Genomic DNA, 20,680 nt, shown 5'->3' on the forward strand with positions numbered 1-20,680 from the left:
AGCACATAAAATGTAAAAAGCTTTTATTTCCATATTCACAGCAAACCATGCCGATATAAACTCACATTTATACATACAGCAATGTGGACAAACTAGCCTCTGAGTTTGCATTGAATGTTGCCAAACTATTGCACAATGTTGTTTTGAAAGCAAGGAACGCTTATTTTTTATTTTTATTTCAACCTCTCAGTCTTCAATCACACTTCAATCCGTTGTATTCACAGCATTATTGGTATTACTGAATATCACAAATACCAATTATATTAAAATGAATCATCATTTTTCTGAGCTTGTGCTAAATGATTCATCGCTTTTCAAGCCCCAGTGTGTAGAAGTTCTATGTGATTATACCATCGGTGAATTTTTCTTATGGCGTGTGGTTTTTGTTTGTAGAAAAATTTGACAATCCAGGTGATGTCTGGTACACTCAACAACAAATCCTACACAGAGGAGCTTTATGTGTGACCCATAACTGCTGAAGCAGTAAGAAAATTAAATAATATCTTTTGAATTTACAACAAAAATGTACAATTCAAAACCTGTGACGCAAATGTTAGAAAAAGATGAATTTGTCTTAAAAGGCGCAGGAGGTGAAAGTAGCTTTGAAATTGTAATTCAAAGTGGGACAGTGTCGCCTGAGGATGTGCCTGTTAATAATGATGTCTGTAAGTCATTGTTTTCTGTCACAGCATCTCTGAGAAAACAGTTGTCAAGTCTTCCCCAGAATGCAGCTTGGATGTCCGGCGAGGTGCAGAGAGCGGAGTCAAAGTCTTGTTGTGGTTTATGTCATTATCATGAATGAGTACCCGTGTCGTCACTTCCTGTTTGCGGGGTCAGCTGCTGCAGGAGCTCTATGTAGAGCCTGACACGGCTGAGGAGAGGTGCGTTCTTCTCAGCTCGCAGCAGCTTGGAGTACACATTCTTATAGGTTTTCAGCAGCTCCTCGTCCTTATTGCTGCAATAAACACAAATGTCAGGAGTGAGTGTTGTGAAAAGTTTAAAGGATAATAGAAACATACACAGCTAGATATACAGTACAATGAGGGGTTTAGATTCCTGCTCACCTTGATTTTCGTTTCATTGTTGTCATCAGTTTGACGAGCTGCAGCAGCAAGAAAGAGAAACTTGGCTCGAACACGCCAATTAACTTCATCACTTCCTGGAGGTTCAGTCCTGAGGTGGGACCACTGGCCACATCAGGAAACTCTGCTGATCCAGCAGGGTCTGGTTCGCTCAACTACAGCACGAGAAGCGAAAAGAAAAGATGTCGTAGGTGACGGTGTGTGATCAGGAACAAAGCTCAGTGAAGATGAATGAGCATGAGAGAGTATTTCCCATCGGCTGCTCTGAAACTTACCTCTATCTGATCCTCCTGCAGCTCTTTGTGAATCAGCTGGAAAGCGTGGCGAGTTTCTGTCATGATCTCTAGAGCGCCGGTCAGGCTCTTCAGCTTAGCCGCGCTGCTGCTCTGACCTGTGGAAACACAGTATGAAACATTACTGCAAAAGGCTGTGGACAAAATGCTATTATATTCTCCAAGTGAGTCCTCCTCTTACGACCACACCCAACATTGCTGACTGCCTTCAGGAGGGAGGTTCAAAGCCACATTTCAGCCATTTTCTTCCTCTGTGGTATTGGGTGACACTACAGAGACAAATCTATTATGTCAGGAAAAAGATTTATTTTTGTGGCTGAGGTGGATTCCTTGAATAATGATGACGGAATCCAACTCAGAAGATGAAATAATTATAATATTAATAATATTATATAATAATAATAATTAAATAATAATAATAATAATGTTAAAAAGCTTTTGGAAAGGTGAGAGAGGTTTATTGAAACTGAAAGTTTATAAAAGTCTATATTTATCTGAAAGAGGCACATGAATTTAATATATTTGCTTTCTGTAATTGTAATAACAATAATTTGTATATATGGAATATAATCTCTTGTTACTTAGGTTGTTGGGTTTATATATTGTACCTTGTGTGTTTGTGTTGATATAAGGCTCTCCTTAGTGGGTTTTTTTAGTGTTTGTTTGTTTTCTGTAGTTTTTTTTGTGTGTTGTGTTTTTGTTAATAAAAAGGAAAAAAAAAAGAGACTAGTTTCTCACCTGCCATAGTAAACTCAGCGAAGGCCACCCTCTCCAGAAGCGTGCGGAGAAGCTCGCAGGGCGCATCTTTGAGGCTGAGGAATAAACAAACAGCCTTGCTGTAGTGTAGCTCTGCCAGGCTCCGATGCTGCTTCCTCAAGTGTTCATCCCCCACCTGTCACACAATTAGAGCCAGAAGCACAGACATCCTTCAATGTGTATTATACTGTGATAAGTATGAAAAACAAACATCACATCACCAGTGATTTTATACCAGTCAGTCTGTACTTCCTTTTCCTTAAAAAAAAAAATACATAAATTTTTCTTTTAGCATAAACAAAAACAAGTCTATGTCAAAAGGGTGAGCTAAGACACCTGAATTATCAGCATAAATAACAAAAAGATTTTATATTATTGTAGAACTTGACATGACTTCCCCACCTGGTTGCGGAAGCAGCTGTGGTACATAGAGGCCAGGCGGTGGTGGATGGTGGCAGCTCTGTACTGGTAGAGCGGCTGACGAGCCGACTCCGTCTGGAGGTCACAGTACTTCAGGGATTTCATCATCGCCTCAGTCACTTCCCTCTCAATCTGAGGATTTAAAGTTTGATCATCAGTCATCTTGTCAATTTGTGAAACATGGACTTTTTGAGGATATAAATGTTGCCACAGCTCTTGGAAATATGCCATTTGGTGGGGAAAAAAATGCAAGATTGCCAAAATGTGTTAAAGAGTGAAGTTTCACTTTATGTAGAATATTTGATCACTGTCATGTGGAACAAAAGAGCTCAGAGGCACCTGCTCCTGGGCCTTCCTGGACAGTGGGGCGTAGTCCTGCAGGAGTGTAGCCAGGGTGAAATAGGTAGTGGACAGCTCCCAGTTTACACTGTCCCACACTGCTGGGTGGTTCTCACGGCTTGCCAGTGACTTCATAGCCCGCAGGTAGTAGTCTATGGCCTGGGTTGAAATTAGATTAAGATAATGAACTAATTAAGAACATGATGAGGATGGAAGAGTCGAGATGTAGAAAGATAGAGAAAAATAAAAAAGAGATTTTGAATTTAAGGGATTCGACATGGCACCTTGTTGTAGTAGAGGGCCTCTTCAGGTGAGAACTCCCCTCTGCTCTGATCGGCTGAGATGGCACAGTGGGCCTGAGCGCAGATTCTCATCAGCCTGCCAGTGTTACACAGCAGCAGGGCTGTGTTAGTGCTGTCCGCGATGGCTTCAAAGTCCCTCATGCCTTTCTCAAAGAAGGCAAAACTTTTTTTCCACATCTCCTGCTCTGCGACAGACACAGACTTCTTTGCTGGAGGGGGAAAAGCCCAGTTAGACACAGCGACATGGACAGAGGCACAGGGAAAAACAACAATATAAAAATCAGTGGAGTGATCAGTTTTCTAATGTCTCTTTTTAGTCTATATTTTCTACTGATTCAAGTGCAGTGATTGCTTTATGTCACTGGCCAGGTCCTTAGTATTCAGTAAAATTAAACTGGTCAGCACAGTTGTTAAGAGTTGCAGCTGTTACCCAACACACCTTCTTTCTCAGTCTGCATGGCTGCAGCCTGGTTCATATAGTACACTCCCATCTCATTGCGGATGTTTCCAAGTCGTTTGAGCACCTGAGCCAGCTGATCTGAGGCGTGATCTTTCAAAGCCTCGGAGTCGAGCAGCTCGAACGCTGCCTCGTAGCACTTACTGCTAACAAACAGCTGGTACTCCGGGTCCATGGCCAGGTCTGTTGCCATGTTGAAGGCTGGTGGATAGAGAATAAAAGGATTGGAATGATCAATAACTGAATACTGTGTGTGTGTGTGTGTGTGTGTATATGTGTGTGTGTGTGTGTGTGTATATGTGTGTGTGTGTGTGTGTGTATATGTGTGTGTGTGTGTGTGTGTGTGTGTGTGTGTGTGTGTGTGTGTGTGACTGACCCTGGCAGCTGCTCTCTCTGTGCAGGCTGTGCAGGATCTCCTGGTCCTCTTTGGTCTGGTAGCTGTATTCCTCCAGGTAAGCTGCTCTGTTGTTGGCATTCTGCGCCAACATCAGCTGGATGTCCCCACAGAGAGACAGGCACTGGCTGTGAAAGTGCAACACCTGTGGGTGCAGTGTACCGCTCACTGAGCAATAGGCATCTGGAGGAAACAGTAGAAGAGGAGGGGGAAGGGGAAAGAGAAATAAATGTTTAGTTATTATATCGTTTCACAAAGTATTGATGTAACTTTTTTGAATTGGTATTAAGATTAAGAGTAAATTTAGTAGTAGCAATATAATTTTGTATTTTTAGAGTATGCATCATTATTAAATACATATTTAAGTGGCCAAAGGTGGATGTTTAAGTTTTGGACGTTTTGCAGTTTCAGGTAGAACTTGAGGACTTGATCTGCTTTAAAAATAAAACAGCAACTTGTTCTATTTTGTTATTCAATTCTTGTTTGATTTGTGAATAAATAAAACACTATTTAGGCTGACAGAAATGTGCAACAAAGAAAAGAAAAATGTCAGCAACAGTCACAGTCAGACAAAAATAAATAAATAAAAAAATCTGGAAAATGCTGAAAAGTAACCATCATAACAAAATTTCTCATTGTTTCTGGTGAGTTAAATGAATTACCGTGGCATTGCAGAGACAGCTTGATGTAGCGCAAGGCTCGGCCATACTTCAGCAAGTTAGTGGCTGCATCAGACAGGACGTAGTAGGCCTTGGAGGCTTTGAGGAAGAGCTGCAGCTTCATATGGTGCTGCCACGAGCCGGGGATCATCCCTGAACGTGTCGGGTGCTTCTGGTCCGCCTGCAAGGGCCCCGCTGGTGACACACAGACACACACACACACACACACACACACACACACACACACACACACACACACGGAAGACCATGAGAGAGACATATGCAAGGTTGTAAATTAAAAAAAATGTCCCTGCTCATAAGACAACTACTTGTTATTTCCTGTTTTATTATGCGGTATTTTGAAATAAAGACTGAAGACTGACCTCGTTCCAGAAGAAGAGAGATGCCTTTCTCAGCAGTGCAGCCTCCGATAGCACTTCTGTCCTCATATTTGAGAGGAATGGGTGTGTTGGGGTCTGCAGCTGGGAGATCACTCTCCTTCTTAATGCTGCCATCCACTGCCTTCAGGCCCTGTGTTTTGTATTATAGCAATTATTAAATGGTAGATGACACATTTCATGGGACACATGTCCACTAAACATAAACATCATGCCGAGACTCACCTGTAGTACGTAGCACAGGACGTGTCTGCATCTCTCCTCCTTGTCTTGAGAAACAGGAAAAGCACAACTTGGCTGCGGAGATTAAAAAAGGGAAGATTGTCTTTTATTATCGTTTCACATAAACATATTTATCTGTACACTCCACTCTCTCCCCTGAGGTCTGTGTAGAGGAAGAAGGAAGAACCACTTAGAGAGGCCCTCACTCTGATCTGGTGAGTGGATTTGTATTTCTCCGGCACCGACAGCTCCCCTACAGAGCGGATCACAGCTACAGCTTTACTATCATCCTGTGGGCTGGAGCAGTTACTGTAGGAGCTGTTCGAATCGCTGTCCTCCGTCAGCTCCTCCTCCTCGTCCACCTCCTCATCTTCCACCCGGTCTTCGTCGCTGTAGCTGTCCTCTGAGCCACCGGCGCGGAGCGACTCCCCTCCATCTTCTTCAGGGGGTTCGTCAAGCTGGAACAGCTCTGACAGCATGTAGTGGGCCGAGGCGATGATCTGAAGAGACAGGAGATGGAGGGGATCAGGACTGCAGTCAGGTTCAATCAATTCTAAACTGTGATATTCTCAGCTTTAGTAGAGTTTCAGATTTCACTTTTACTTTCTCTGCTGTCTAAATATAAATTAAAAATATTATTCTTACTATTCTATAGTATAATATTAACTATAATTAAACTATATTATAATCAAAGACTAAACTCATTAGGACATATGATGACTAATTTGGTATTTTAAAGAAGGATTCTCTGTACCTTTTATCTATCATTTTACTTTGCAGCTCATTCTTTAAACGCAGGGTCTGGATTTTAATCTAGTCCAGGATTTTTCTCTCTATCTAACTGTAACTTCGAATTTCTTTTTACCTGTGGATGCCTCTCCTGATCCAGAAGTTTGACGCAGTTTAAGAGCAGAGTTCGGATTGTGCCGTAGTGCTTTCTGTTTTGTCTCGCCTTCAGCATCAAGTTGCTGGCCACTCTGCGCCACGAAATAGAAAATTGACTGATTTAAGTAAAACTCTCATACAAATGATATTTTATATAAACAAGCTCGAGCTGAAAATGGACAATTTAATCTCTTTACTGTTTAAAATTATTTCAATTTTGAAATATTCAACAGTATAAACTGTTCAAATTTTGTTAATTTTTGCAAACCTTTTAAAGTAAACTATAAATTTATAGATTTGGCCTTCATCATATATTGCAAGCTCATAAAAATACATACTTGTACAGTAATACAGCTACAGGAAGAGTGAAGGGGTTCTGACATTTCTCCTCTTCAGCCTCCTCACACAGAGTAGTAAGATCATAAAGCTTCACAATGTCACTCCCACTCGCTGCGGGTCCAAGAAATACAATTAGAAAACATTGAGACAGACGGGCACATAGTGTACAGCACAAGAATTAAGAATTTGTCTCCCACCTTTGAAAAGCCAGTAGGTGTGACCCTCTTTGGTGCAGTTGGACTTAAGGAAGGAAAGGATATTTTGGGCGATGTCTTTCACCACCCTTGTGGAGAAAGTCGAGTTCTCCAGATGAGGGATGTCCTCTGTCTTTATCATCTCGTATTTCTGCATGGGAAACCACTAAATGTATTACTTCATTTTAAATATGTAGGCTGAAAATCTGTGATATTAAAACATTTTCACTGCTGCGATTATAGATGACAGTTTATACTTTGAAAATGAACTATGGCAATAATAAAATGGACAATAACGATACTGGACAAAAGCCATCAGCAATTTACCTGAACTATGCCATTAACGTGAAAGCACATGACCAGTTCTGGGACATTGCACATCAGATTGTCGAGCCAGTAGTCGATACCTGTCAGAATGTTGATTGGTTTATTATTGTCCCTGAAAAACAGAGAGAGAAAGAGTGATCAGCATATAAAACTGTTTCAAAAAAAAATTTCCACCATCTATCATAACTGTGCATAGACATACTGTATGTCACCAAAAACATCTTCCACCCATTTTCTGTGGAGATTTGTGACATGTAATGTATGATGCCAACAGAGGGCAACAGAATCATGAAGTGCAATACAATTATAATTACAGGATTACATAATCATCTTCTCTGGTAATTAGCATTCATTTCAGAGCCTGGATGGGAGTAAATTAATTCTAATTCCAACCTGAGTCTCAGACTGACGGCAGGATAGCGACCGCCTCCAAAAATAGGCATGTTGGAACCAACCAACATGTGGATATCCTCGAACGTCCACATGATGTTACGCACAAAGTCGTTTCTTAAACCCTGTCAAACAAGTAACATCAAAGTATATATTAGATAAAAGCTATCATCTGTCGTCATATAGCATTAAGGAAGGGTAAAAGTTGACTTACCTGACTGTTCTCCCCTTCGTTGAACAGTGTAGGGAGGTTTTGCTCTTTGGGTATAGACGTCACCTGGCCCAAAGCAAACGTGCTGTCCATAGAAACACTTTCCTGCATATTTTATAGCAGCAATACTGTCAGTGCAAGCAGTATAACCCAAAGCACTCACACAAACTTAGCAGTCACCAAGAGATACTTTATATCTAAAAACATTGATTACTTATTTGCTCAAACATTACTCATTACTCAGTGAATACAGACAGTTGTGACACAACAAAGGTTTTTTTCTAACTCCCAATTTTTTGCACATTTTATTAAAATTTATTTTTTTATTATTTTTTTTTTATTATATTATTTGAAAAAAAAAAAGTTTTAATTATTTTGGCGATATCATTAACATGTTTTGAAGAGAATATTTTTCCGGCATTTTGTTATTTTTTCTGAGATTTTATAAATGTTTTTCAGAGATTTTTCAGTCCTCTTATTTTATTGATATCTATCGGAGATTTTCTAGACCTTTTATTAATACGAGATTGAGATTACTCAGACATTCCTTGAATATAATGACATTTTGGGAGAATTTTTGAGTCATTTTGATTTTTTTTGTACCTGCTTGGGAGCATCTGATTCTTCAGTGTCAGACGGTGTGCTGGTGAAGGTAGTGGGCCATGAAGAACTGAACTCCTCTGCCCCATTCTCCTCCTCCCCTTCAGTCCGGTCGTCTGGTACAGGCTCCGCAGCCCCATCACCATTTATACTGCAGGAAACAAAGTGATGGAGCCACAGTGTTAACAGATAGTAAACCCTACTTGTTCTTTTCCATTATTAAAGTAACACCAGTTAACTCACCTGTAGTAGAGGAACTTTGACAGGATTGCTTTCTGATACCAGTGCTCTTTACTCTTCTTTTTCCTCTGCCATTTCTGATCTATTAGCCGCTGGTAAAACTCTTTCAGCCATGTCCAATCTCCTGTCTACAAAACACACATAGCAGAGAGAACACAATTACTTAAAGCACTTACTGTCATGGAAAATTTCTAAAAACATGGCACAACAATCCTTGTTAGGGAATAGGGACTATCTTTGATTTGTAAAGGTTCTTGCTGTACCTGAGAGGACCTCATGAAAAGTTCTTGAATGTCCAGCTCATCCAAAAGTAGGGTCCTCCCTACGCGGTGAACAGCCATACTGACGTGGGACTTGCTGTAGGGGATTTTCAAAAGTTTCTTGATGTTCTGAATTTGACAGAAAACAATGTTAACATCAGCTGAATGTGCATTTTTCGGAAACAAAGAAAGAAATGTTTGCTTTGCAACAGCTTCACAAACCTCCGAGTCTGACACCACGTCAACATCATCTCCGATACAATCAATGAAGTCATAGGCCATCCCAAAACTACAAAAGAAGAAAAGGTACTTAATCACATCAGTGTTTGCAAAGGGTGAGATTTAGTAGTTTCAGCATCCATGGTTCACCAACTGATAACCATAATAATAATCCGGTTGATTGAGGATTATTAACACTTTCAGATGTGCAGCGAGAAATTATCCAGTGCTTCTCGCCAGTGGTGTCTACACTGTAATATTATATTTAGTGCATTCTGACCAACAACAGAGACCATCTGCCAGCAGGTTTCCACAATTAAGCAGAGCATAGAGCGTGACGCTTTCAGCCTCTAATACAAACTGTGACTTATACTCAACAGGTGTCAACTGTAAATCACATCTAAAAACACTTAATCTAATATTTCCTTCCCCCTTATTGAAATAAATGGGGTGGACAAAATGTCAGAATTAAGAATCTCTCTCAGTATAATGCAACGCGGATCACCAGCATCAACAACTACAGACACCAAAATTACTATACGGTTGAATCTCTACTCCTCTCTAAAACAGTTTCAATAAAACTTCATTATGTTTATTGCAGGCCTGCTGCATTAGACTGCATTAGTTTTATCTTGGTGTATACGATAAGCTGTCAACAATGAAGATCCTTTAAAGCAAACACCTTTAGTTTCTAGGACAAAGGTAGAAACACAAATGTGGGTAAAATTAAAGCCAAATTAAACACCAATCCAGCCTGAATGTAAACACTGGAAACACGATTAACAATACGTTGTGTTTTAAAATCCATATTGGATATGCCTGGTAAATGCAGCACTCAGTGTTATGTGAGATTTTGAAGACTATCCAGCCTTCTGACAATTAGAACTAGGAACTACAAGAATACGATATACATAATGAGAGACAATGAGAGATGGTTTTCCCATATTATGTAGTCTAGAGTTTTGGCCCATTGCCTGACCATTAACTGTGGGTTAGAAAAGGTGGCACACTTGTTAGAGTGAAAAGGATCGGGACAGTGCGTTTCCTTTATTTTGCACAACATAGTCTCATGCTAGAGCAATAAATATCAGTTGTAGCAATAGTATTTCTCGTGATGTTATACCTGGAAAAAGGCTTGCTCTTGCTGCTGGACCCTAATATAGTTGTGCCCGCACTGCCCAGCTGGGGGTTTTCTCGCAGCCAGTTTGCAGGAGGCAGCTTCAGGTCTGTCTTCTCCTGCAGCAAGGCATAGCTGGTAGGAGGTGGGGCAGCAGAGTACTTGACCACGGCACGGCTCTTAATTTCAGTGTTGCCTGAGCATAATGCCGAGTCCTACAAAATAACAAAGAAAAGCATTATATCATAAGTTAGTGGATACGACCAGAGAACACTGACTTCGGGTAGCATGTGAGGTTTTCCAAATGATGCAGAAGACATTGTTCCTCTGTTCCAATTAATACACTATTATTATTCCATAATAGTAAGGCTATAAGGCCACAACCAAGAATTTGTTTAATAATCAATATGTATGACAATTACTTTCTTTAAATAATTGATTAATTGTTTATTGTCTGTAGAATGTCAGAAAATTGTGAAAAATGCCCATCATTTGCCTATTTGCTGAAGCCCATGTTAACATGTAAAGTTTTATTTCGTGAAAAAACAAAAAAGAACATGAACAAAAACAGTCAAAAACCCAAAGATCTTGAGTTTATTGTTGTAGAAACTAGAAAATATTCACATTTGCGAAGCTGGTACCTTTTGAAAATCTCACATTTCTGCTTTGAAGAAATGACTTTAATGATTAATCAGCTATCAGAATTGTTTACTATTTGACTGATCATCTGGTCATTTCAGCTCTAGATGAGACCCTCTATAATGAAACTGCCATGTACATAGTTGGTCAAAAGGTCAATCCAGCCCTACTTCTACATGTGGCTTAGGCTGGTAAACAGTTGTCATGAGTATTGTCTGTGACTGCAGGTGGCAATGACTTTAAATATGACATTATACACTACTGTCGCAAAGTGGTGTATCGAAAGACAGTTTGTTATCATCTTAGATAATAAAGAAACCATTTTTACAACCTTGTTTTGTGTTCAGTCTGGTTACTTACATGCTTGCTGTTTTCACCTGTGCAGGTAGGGCCACTGATTTCTTCCTTTGCATTATCCAAAGGTACCCCAGGCTCTCTGTCCCCAGCTGATGCGCTCATACTGGACAACGGACCGTCAATCCAGAGAACATTGGAAATTTCTTAACGACTAAACAACCTATCCATGGCCTGGACAACTCACGGACAATATCTACATTAGTAAGATAACAGGCTAAATAGGTCAGTTATGTGGATAAAGTTAGTGATGTCTCTAGTTAGCTACGCTAGCTGGACAGGCTAGCTCCTCCAGAGAGAAATGCTAACTCGTAGACCTGTAAAAAAAAGAGAGTGTAGTTATATAACACTGTTGTTAAATTAAAGCTTTACACACGCGAGAAGGAAGCCTTTGTTGCTTTGTTAACCTCAGTAATGTTTAGCCCTTATTTTACTCGTTAAATAAGCTTGTAGCTTCTCTTTCCATCAGACTGTTGTCACAGCACACGTTAGTGCCAGCAGTGAGCAAACAACAACTTCCTGTTTTCACTCCAAAACCCATCGTCTTTCTTTTTTCAACCATAAGAATTGCTCCGCATTTTAGAAAAAAATATATAAAAGACAGGTTTTAATAGTTAAGTTAGTAGTAATGTAGAATATTAGTATGTAAGGGAAAAGTATTTATACTGCAGCGACTTATTGAGAAAAATGTATGAACCGGAAGTACTTTCAGAGCTGTCAAGTCCTCTTCGAGAAAAGTTGAGCACATTCTGCTCTGATGAATTTTATTTTGAAATTTACTGAGAGGTCGTTAATGATTAAGCTGTACCACTGCCTATTCTCAAACGAATGAAGTTGAAGGTTATTTCTGGACAACTGTTGTGTCAGTTAAAGTCTTTCCATTTTCTACTACTTTATGTTTATGCTCCACAACATGTAGAAGGCAAATATTGTACTTTTTACTCCGCTACATTTATTTGACAGCTTTTGTTACAAATTACTGTGCGGATTCAGAATATTTATACAAACTAGTTAAAGTAACCCCACCTTTACCAGCTGCAATAGCAGGGGTGGGTACATAATAATTAATGCAACAATAACTACAATCCTGAAATAGTGTCTGATGAATACTTATCCTTCTGATAATTTAATTATTATTTTAGAGTTTTTACTTGTACTTCTTCACTGACGTATTGCTGTGTTTTAAGATTTAAGATTAGATATTATATTATTTTGTGACATTTCTGCTCTGTTCTGGTTAAAAAGAAAAAAGAAAGAAAATACGTGTTCTGCAATAGATAGTAGAGCTTGGTTGTTTTGTTTGGGTTTTTTTTTTTAATTTAGAAAAGTAATTTCTTCTAACCATATTATATTATTTTATAGGCTATTATATTATATTAGACAGGGGATAGGATCATGGGATGGGATCAGAGGTTATATCCAGCAGGGCTCTGTCAGCTGCTTGCTGACTGAACAGGGAGGAGGAGCTGTGAAACTTTGCTGCAAGCCGTTCATTCCTCTGCTGTGTCAATGTTTTAACAATCATTTCGCCCTCGACCTCGCCAAAGTGATATATGTTGTAACGTTAAAGCGGAAGACAACTAAAGCCGTCGCTGTGGTACGTTTGAGGACCGTAAACGCCAGACAAGTTTAATTTAGTACAATGGGAAGCTGGAAGAATCACGTGCGCGCTCGACTGCTACAGAGAGACCAAACTGAGAAACTCCCCTATGTTGGCGTTTTTACAAGCTGTAAGATGAATATTTTACTATCTTTGCAGTGATGATGTTCTCGCTGTATCTAAGGACATTTGTCTGTTTTCTGTTAGTGTCTCTGCTGGAGGAACGTTTTGAAATTCGCAAACAAATTTTGGAAGAAGTTCAGTCTAAGAGGTTAGAAATACAGAATTTCGCTTGACCTACATGTGACTTATCTGTCAATCTGAATTTATAACGCTTCGTTGATTTTCATTGGTTTTCATTGTCAGTTTAGAACGAGGTGGAGTTGAAGTTGGGAAAAACACCAGACTTCTTCAACTCCAACTGAGAGAGAGTGAACACCTAGCAGAAAAGGTGGGTTAAATGAGGAGTAATCCAATGATAAAACCATAGTATCAGCCTCCAGTTATAGCAAAGAAGTTTCAGCTATTATTTAACTGTATAAGCAGCAGCAGTTTGGACAAATATTTGCTATAAACCTCAGGCATACATCTGTTAATTAGAAATTAAATTAATTGATACCTTTGGGTGCCCTGACCATGTAAAATAATCATTAGCCTACTATGGAAGTCAAGGAGTTAGATTACAGCAGGGAAACAAACTGGCCTACATGATCCTTCTTTGACTCGTGTTAGCAGGTGTTGACCTTTGAACTTGTGAAATCCGTTAAGTCAATTCATTATTTTCTTTTTGTGTCCACAGCTGTCTCAGACTGTGTCTGACCTGACCACCGTCCTGTATCTGAAAGAGGCTGAGCTACAGTACTGGCAGTCACGGTAATTGCAGGTTTTCGGTGCACCACTGCACAGTGTAGGATACTCTGTGCTTTCTCTTAACACAACTGAGTCCTGATAATCCTCAGAAACAAAAGTGTTTCCTATCATCAAAAAGTCTTCTCAAAACAAATTTTGGGAAATTGGGGGCCACCATCATGCTTGTCCTATACTTGGGTCAATACAGCAATAATGAAAGATTCAGCCTCCCTCTCCAACCCAATAATTTTCGTACAGTCCCATACTTTAAATCCATGTACTAGACGTTATGAAGCATGTTGAAGAAAAGTTATTTTCAAAGACGACCTTCCTGTAATCACTATATGTATTATCAGGTGAATAAAATGATGTTTAAATGGTTACTTTGGGTGTATAATCAAGGAACTTGATGTATGTATGAAACAACCATCTAGGGTTGCAGTGCTGCTCCTGTGTATTACATTTAACAGGGTTAAATCATACAGTGTAAGCAGAACCACAAATCACTTCCTGCATTTGTGGCATCTGTTGCACAGTGGGAAGCATAAAGAGATATAAATCCAGTTTAAACCCCTTGGTGTATGAACTTGTGACCTACAATCTAACATCTAAAAGTCTGAAGTAACAATACCACAAGGCGATCAAAGGTACAATAAATAACCATTTCATTACTTGGCAATTTCAGTGTGTCCCAGTACCGTCAAGAGGCACTCACTCTGGCTAAAGGGAGTAACACCCTGAAGGCGACCCTTTCAGAATTTGAGTTCAACATAGAGTGTCAATCCAAAGAGCTTGGAGCCCTGCGAACAGAGCAGAAAGGACTAAAGGAAGCGTTGGCACAGGCTTGGAGAGAGAAAGAGGAGCTCTTGCAGCGATGGATGGAGGAGAAGAGGGAGGAGGCAGACAGGTTGAATCAGTACAATGACACACAGGAAAGGTAAGACAAGTAAATGTGTGATCTGTGTTTAACAAAGGCTGAAAAATAAGTATTTACTCACTTGGTATGATAACATAATAGTTGTGGAGATTTTAAGTTGTCTGTGATTTTTCTGCTTTTCATCAGGTGGCAACGTTTGGCCAAACACCTGAGGAAGAACCTTCATAGGGAAATGGAAAAGAGTATGTTCCCATAGTGACAGACCCTTGGAGTGCTACGTCTCCATCAGTCATTCAGAGTAAGAGTCAGCATTCTCTTCTTAATGGAAGTAAATGGCTGTCTTTTAATTTATTAACATTACTTCACTTCAGTGCTGCACACATGAATCTTTGTTAGCACCAAGAGCCTTCATCAATCATCGTTTTGACCCTCTTAATGAAGAAGGTCAAGTTGATGAGGTCAAGACAAAAAGGGCTTTTTCACAGTGAATTGTTAACAAGATCAACAAAGCACTAATACCACTGATGAAGAACAATTTGGCCCTCATCAATTACTTCAGTGGGCTTTAATAATGGTGGAGGAAGAATTCAGATCCTACTATAACTATAGTATATCAGGGAAAAATACTTAAAGTATCAAAAGTAAAAGTACTTGATATTAGATATTACATCATTGGATCATTATTACTGTATAACTTGTATATAGAGCAGTTTACTGTTGCAGCTGGTTGAGGTGGAGCTAGTTTGTAATTATTTTATATAAGGCTGCAAATAATGACTAGTTTCATTATGGATTATGGATTAATCTGCTGATGATTGATTGATTGATTGATTGGTTTTTAAAACTTAAGAAAATAGTGAGAAAAACACATCACAATTTCCCAGAGTCATAAATTGACACCTTCTGACACCTGGCTTTCTCACCCATTTGTAACTATTAAAACAATTACAAGAAAACAATCTCAAATCTTTGAGGAGCTGGAACTTCAAAATTTATCAAAATAAAATACTAAAACACAGTACCTCAAATTTGTACTTAAGTACAGTACTTAAATGTATTTAGTTACATTCCACCACTAGTAGAAAACAGTGCCAGAGTTCAGCTCAAAGCCAATCACCCCAGTGAATAAGTAAATAAGCCCAAGAATCTGACTGAGCTATCAGCACTAATTTATAGTAGTCATTGTATTTGATATCCATCCCTGTAAAGGACAGAATTTTATACCTGGTAGTTTGGATAAGGCTTTTACATAACATATAAGAGAACAGTTAACCCTTGTCAGGACCCTCAAAATGATATTGTGTAGAAGGAATTGGTGGTCACCTCCTTGTCCGTGTGCTGAATGTTACCTAAAACATGTAATTCAACCTTTATGTCACGCTCATCTTGTCCTCAGGGATCGGTAATACCACAGATATACACCAGCGGCACTCAAAGTCTCAGCGGTAGCAACCGTCTGATATTCTGTTGGGATCCTGGAGATGACATTTCCTCAGTGCTTGTAGTTGAAAAACTCATTTCCCACACAGAATGTGATGCCAGAAATACGGCCAGGGACTACCTCTTCGGAACTAGAAGTGCGAGGACTGGTTTGGAATCGTTTCTTATCTGCAATATGTTTTTTTGTTTTTTTTTAATTTACTTGAAAAGTGATTTAAAGATCTAACATAACCTCTAAATATATTGTTAAATTTAGACTTTGTTAGGGTGCCTAATTTTACATTTACTGATTTAACTAAAATCCCCCTTTTGTGTAGTAATGTCTGTTAATGCGCCACATCTGGACTGTTTGACACCCCTCACTGAAGACTATATGGTGTTAGTAACCATGTGCCTTTTCAATTGTTTATTAACATAGAAAATCATGTGAATCATTTTTACTTCTTATGTCAAAAAGTGTGTTTGAAAAGAATTGAATGACCTGGGATATTTTAAAGGTTACATTATAAAATGGCATCTGTTTATTAAAAATGGAAAAACCAATCACTATTCCTGGTGAATATATTATTGTAAATGCATTGTTGTGAAAAATAAAGTTACTTAATGTTTTTTTTTTTTTTAAAGTGAATTGTCTCTCTGTTGCTTTGTCATCCATCAGAGAAATGCATATTTGTCCTCAGTTGCTGGACTGCAGGAAAAATAAGGCAATGAAATCCCTACTAATCTAATATTCAATAATCATGCTTTTGAGGTTTATTTTTCTTCCATTTGATGAGTAGTATAAGTCCCACATATTTCAAATGTTTGTTTTGTTTTTTGTTTTGTTTTTTTGTCAAAATTCCAGTTCCACATCTCCATGGCAAATTGAGCTCAGATTTCAGGTTGTTTGTAGCATGTTTCCATAGTCACCAGTGTTTGCGTTAACCTAGTTGTTAAGTTGGACTGTGTGCATGTGTGTGTGTGTCTGTGGTGTGTTGGTGAAACCACTCAGTGGACTCAACATCTCAAAGTGTGTTAAAATGGTAAAAGGTGGGAAGCGATACTCTTCAATGAGCAATGATGGCAAATGGGTGAGAACTTATTAATTTTATCTCATAATTAGAACGGATCATTACAAATCATAGCATTCAAACCTGGACATGTAATTAGCTTTTCTTTTATCTTCTTCCCAGTTTGCTCATGCAGTTTTACCTGAAAATGAGACAAGGAATCGTGGGACTTGTACAAGCACCGGGATCATGCTGACTCAGGTTAAACCGTCGTTGCCTCAGGCTTTGAACTTTGAACGCTATCCTAAATGGAAAACTCAGCAGGTGTGTATGTGGAGTAGATAATGTAGTGTTTGGCATAAGTGTTCTTTTTGCCACAGTATTTTTATGGACCAGGGTTTTGAAAGATTTCATTGCACTTCTGCAAAGGAAGAAACTGCCTCCTCATTTTATCTCATTCCCCTGTATTCAGTTGTATTAAACTCCCTTTTTCATGGGTTTCTTCACAGGAATCCAGAGAGTATCCATTCTCAGACCATGACAACAAGAAGTCCTTAAAAGACAACATCTCTGTCTTCACTCACGTGAGTATGAAGAGAAATCCACAGCATAATGAAATGTTCAGATCGATCACTTCATCACACCTCGAAAGGAAGCCATATTTTCTCTAACAGTATCATGGTGGTATACTTCAGGGTGTGGGACGCAGGAAATGTCTCGATGATCGCAGACAGCACAACTCCCACTTCTGCCTGTGCCATGATGGAGCTGACGGTGGCACTGCAGAGGCTGGGGGGAACTTCACAGCCTACCAGACCGACTTTATGGTGAAGCGGGCGGTTAATGTTCCAACCAGCACCAGACGGTTCCCCCGCAACCACAAGCAGAAGTCTGCAGAGGCGGCTTTAGCACAGGCAGAGGATCAATTCATGTGGTTTGGACGACATGACTCTGACCTATCGGAGACCCTAAAAGTGCTGGCAGCTACAAACTGCTCAGCACCTTCCAAGCCCTAAGATCCTCCTACATTCAAGGCAGTAGATGACATTATTGAGAGGACATAGTGCAGAGAGTCAGGTGAACTTTCTGAAGAGTCCTGTTGTCAAATAAAGAACTGAATTAGAAACATCAGATAGCATTTTGAGAGCTGTATTCCAGACTGGGGAACCTTACAAACAAGGTTTTATTCCACAACAACCCTAATTAGACTGGAAAGTCGACTGTTAACAACCCACTTAATGTATATAAATAGTGCATGTTGTTGTACATAACATTTGCCACTTGCTATTTTGAGACATTAAGTTGCATTTAATTTAAATATACTTTTACACACATACTCTAAACAAATTATATTATTATATTTAAAGGGGCACACCTCTGATTTGACATTACGCTTTTATAAGTTGGGTGGTTCACAAACAAAGGTTAAAAAAAGAATCCTACATTTCCCATAATGCAACTCAAAAGTGTGTTTGATAAACCCTTCTCTGCCTAGTAAATGCACAGGCAAGGAAAGTCTAGCATTCATAAGAAAAAGGGTACTTGAATACACTTAATTACTACTTAACGAGTACTCCACTGATGCCTACATTACCCACTATGCAACTCGACCGCCAACAGCTTGGTCATGGGTTTGGGTGTGTTATGCAAGTAGTGGCTAATGTTGCCTTGAGCTGCACGCCTCAAGCAGAGATGAGGAGCAGGTGACGGAGGTCTGGTCACCTCACTTCTCTCTGGCTCCACACCCCCAGATTTTTTTCATTTTTGAACTTGTAGTCTTCAGACCCAGCTGCTGTTGCCTCAAGTCATGTCACTTGAGGCATTTTACCACTTTTTTTCCACAGTGCCCCCAAGATGTTTTAACACCTCTCCTTTAATCATGTCTCAAAAAAGCATTGTCAAGTGCACCATAGTACAGTCAAGTAAATGTTAAGTTTTACTAATTATAAATACAGTAAATTAAGTTAGTCTGTGAAAAGTAGTACGTAAATCATAAGTGCGTATACTTTTTGTGTTTTGTTTATATCAGGAGCCACTGTAGCGTCCATGTCAAGACTTTTGGGAGTTCACAGTTTAGCCAGCAGAGGGCAGCAGGTCTGCATGAGTTATCATTTGGCCTGTGGATCCACTGAGTTGTTCAACAGCCAACTTGTGTGAGAAATGTAATAACCAAAACCCCTGTGTAATGTGTAAGCTCTGGGAGAGAAAATGTGGGGGGAAATAATAAGAAGAAAAGAATTCAGCTATTTTTATTCAATGCATATCAACATGATGACATTAAATTAGAGCATGTGAAATAAATTAAGCTTGATTTGAGTCATAATGCATGGGTTTGTTTCACTCCTGGGGATGAAAGGGATGGATATATGTGTGTGTGCCACCCATGCAAGAGAGGAGGAAGCGTGGGAGCAAATGACAGAGAACACTGCTCAGAGAAAAGCACTTAGGAGAAAAGTATCCCCAACCGCTCTCTCCAATAGCTGATGTTTTCTCAAGAGAATGTTCTGACCAGCTGCTTTCTTTCTTTAAGTACTCATCAGGGAGATGGGTTTTTTCTCACAAGCTTTCTTTCAGCTGTAGTAATTAGCTGATCCACATACAGCGCCGACCTTGTCGGAGTTGCTTCACTTTTAAAAGGTGAAGTAGATCTCACGGTTTTTATATAGCAAGACAAGAAAGCTGTGAGACATCCATCTGGAGCAGCCGCCCTTTGTGATTTCACTTTGAGATTATCTCACACATCGCTGCCAAAAAAACTGATCCTTGGCTGCAGGTGCACGGCTGACACCAAGCCGCAGAGCGACGGGTTTTGTGATGACCATATCTTTGAAACAACAGAAAAAACAGGTGCGTGGATGAAAAAAAAAAAAAAGAAAGAAGGCTACCCGCTCTGATTTGACCCTTTCCTTGCCATGTCACTGAAACAGGAGCCTAAACATTTTTGGTGGTGAGCCTAAATCAATCTAAAACACTTACAAGAGGTGCGGCGTTGTTGAAGAGAGAGAGAAGTAAAAAAAACACCTGTTTGGATTTGACAGTATGTTCCGTCTGGTGTCAACTGGTTGTCTGCCACCTCTGTCCCTGTGGTTGCAGTTTGCAGACTACACGTTACTTTAGACTTTCCACAACTTGCAACAACTCCTCCACACAGAAGCCACCAACACTTCATAATCAGAAACTCTCATTAGCCCTGTCAGAGTAGCAGTGAGGCTTTTAATGCTTCACAACTGAGAGAGAACTCTTAGGAGAGCACACTGAAATGGTGCGTCAATCATGAGTCGATGTGTGGTGGTGCGCACCGTACGTATATGCCATGTTAGGTGAGATGTGCGTGTTATATCATGTAGGGGCAAAACCGAGTATATGTAAATACAGTTTCTTCGTGGAATATCAAACCTTCTCCCAAGGACAAAAGACACATCTCAGTAAACAAGCATTCAACCACCAAAGCCTTGCACTTCATGAATATTAAATCAGACACTTTGAATCCTACCTCTTTGGTGTTAGGAGGCCCTAGCCTGGATTCTTACCATTTGCTGTGATTTATTCGCAGGTGCATGTCTCTCTTTGATGTGTTGAGTTGAGAGGTTTTGCACCTGTTAGAGAAAAAAATGCTTTGAAAACAAGAGGTGGATTTGCCAGACAGTCAAAATAACAGCAACAGAAGGAAGATTTGTGTTGCTATGGCACATTGTATGTGTGTGTGTGTGTGTGTGTGTGTGTGTGTGTGTGTTTTCTCTTCAAAAAGGCTGCTGTGCTGTTTTGACATACTCTGTTGTGTGCACAGCAAAATCACTTTTTGTCAAACAAAATCTACCTTTATTTTTC

At 39.6% G+C, this 20,680-nt stretch overlaps 3 protein-coding genes across 4 annotated transcripts; 2 read left to right on the forward strand and 1 right to left on the reverse strand.

Annotated features, from left to right (window-relative positions):
• Positions 1–6: 6 nt before the first annotated feature.
• edrf1 (erythroid differentiation regulatory factor 1) lies at positions 7–11,721 on the reverse strand. The gene is made up of 25 exons (XM_056395939.1): positions 11,104–11,721; positions 10,111–10,319; positions 8,991–9,057; positions 8,772–8,897; positions 8,512–8,636; positions 8,272–8,419; positions 7,672–7,773; positions 7,461–7,582; positions 7,068–7,179; positions 6,744–6,891; positions 6,546–6,657; positions 6,188–6,299; positions 5,529–5,822; positions 5,326–5,397; positions 5,086–5,233; positions 4,706–4,897; positions 4,026–4,226; positions 3,632–3,850; positions 3,175–3,401; positions 2,891–3,049; positions 2,534–2,683; positions 2,114–2,267; positions 1,358–1,473; positions 1,065–1,237; positions 7–955 (listed from the first exon to the last, which is right to left on the reverse strand). Exons 1-25 carry the CDS (start codon positions 11,200–11,202, stop codon positions 793–795), a joined length of 3,750 nt encoding a protein of 1,249 aa, XP_056251914.1. The 5' UTR covers positions 11,203–11,721; the 3' UTR covers positions 7–792.
• Positions 11,722–12,505: 784 nt separating this feature from the next.
• Positions 12,506–15,959, forward strand: si:ch1073-143l10.2 (uncharacterized protein LOC565165 homolog). 2 transcript variants are annotated; one of them, XM_056394704.1, is made up of 7 exons: positions 12,506–12,827; positions 12,905–12,968; positions 13,069–13,148; positions 13,497–13,570; positions 14,232–14,483; positions 14,610–14,721; positions 15,820–15,959. In XM_056394704.1, the coding sequence occupies exons 1-6, from the start codon at positions 12,807–12,809 to the stop codon at positions 14,677–14,679; spliced, it is 561 nt and encodes a 186-aa protein (XP_056250679.1). In that variant the 5' UTR covers positions 12,506–12,806; the 3' UTR covers positions 14,680–14,721; positions 15,820–15,959. The 2 variants fall into 2 exon arrangements, with proteins under 2 accessions (XP_056250679.1, XP_056250678.1); XM_056394703.1 differs by having other exon boundaries at positions 12,509–12,827; positions 13,064–13,148.
• Positions 15,960–16,619: 660 nt separating this feature from the next.
• On the forward strand, positions 16,620–19,168 carry tex36 (testis expressed 36). The gene is made up of 4 exons (XM_056394702.1): positions 16,620–16,933; positions 17,036–17,176; positions 17,362–17,436; positions 17,548–19,168. Exons 1-4 carry the CDS (start codon positions 16,814–16,816, stop codon positions 17,866–17,868), a joined length of 657 nt encoding a protein of 218 aa, XP_056250677.1. The 5' UTR covers positions 16,620–16,813; the 3' UTR covers positions 17,869–19,168.
• The last annotated feature ends 1,512 nt before the right edge of the window (positions 19,169–20,680 follow it).

This window comes from Seriola aureovittata, chromosome 14, assembly GCF_021018895.1.
Source record: "Seriola aureovittata isolate HTS-2021-v1 ecotype China chromosome 14, ASM2101889v1, whole genome shotgun sequence".
NCBI classification, from domain to species: Eukaryota; Metazoa; Chordata; class Actinopteri; order Carangiformes; family Carangidae; genus Seriola; species Seriola aureovittata.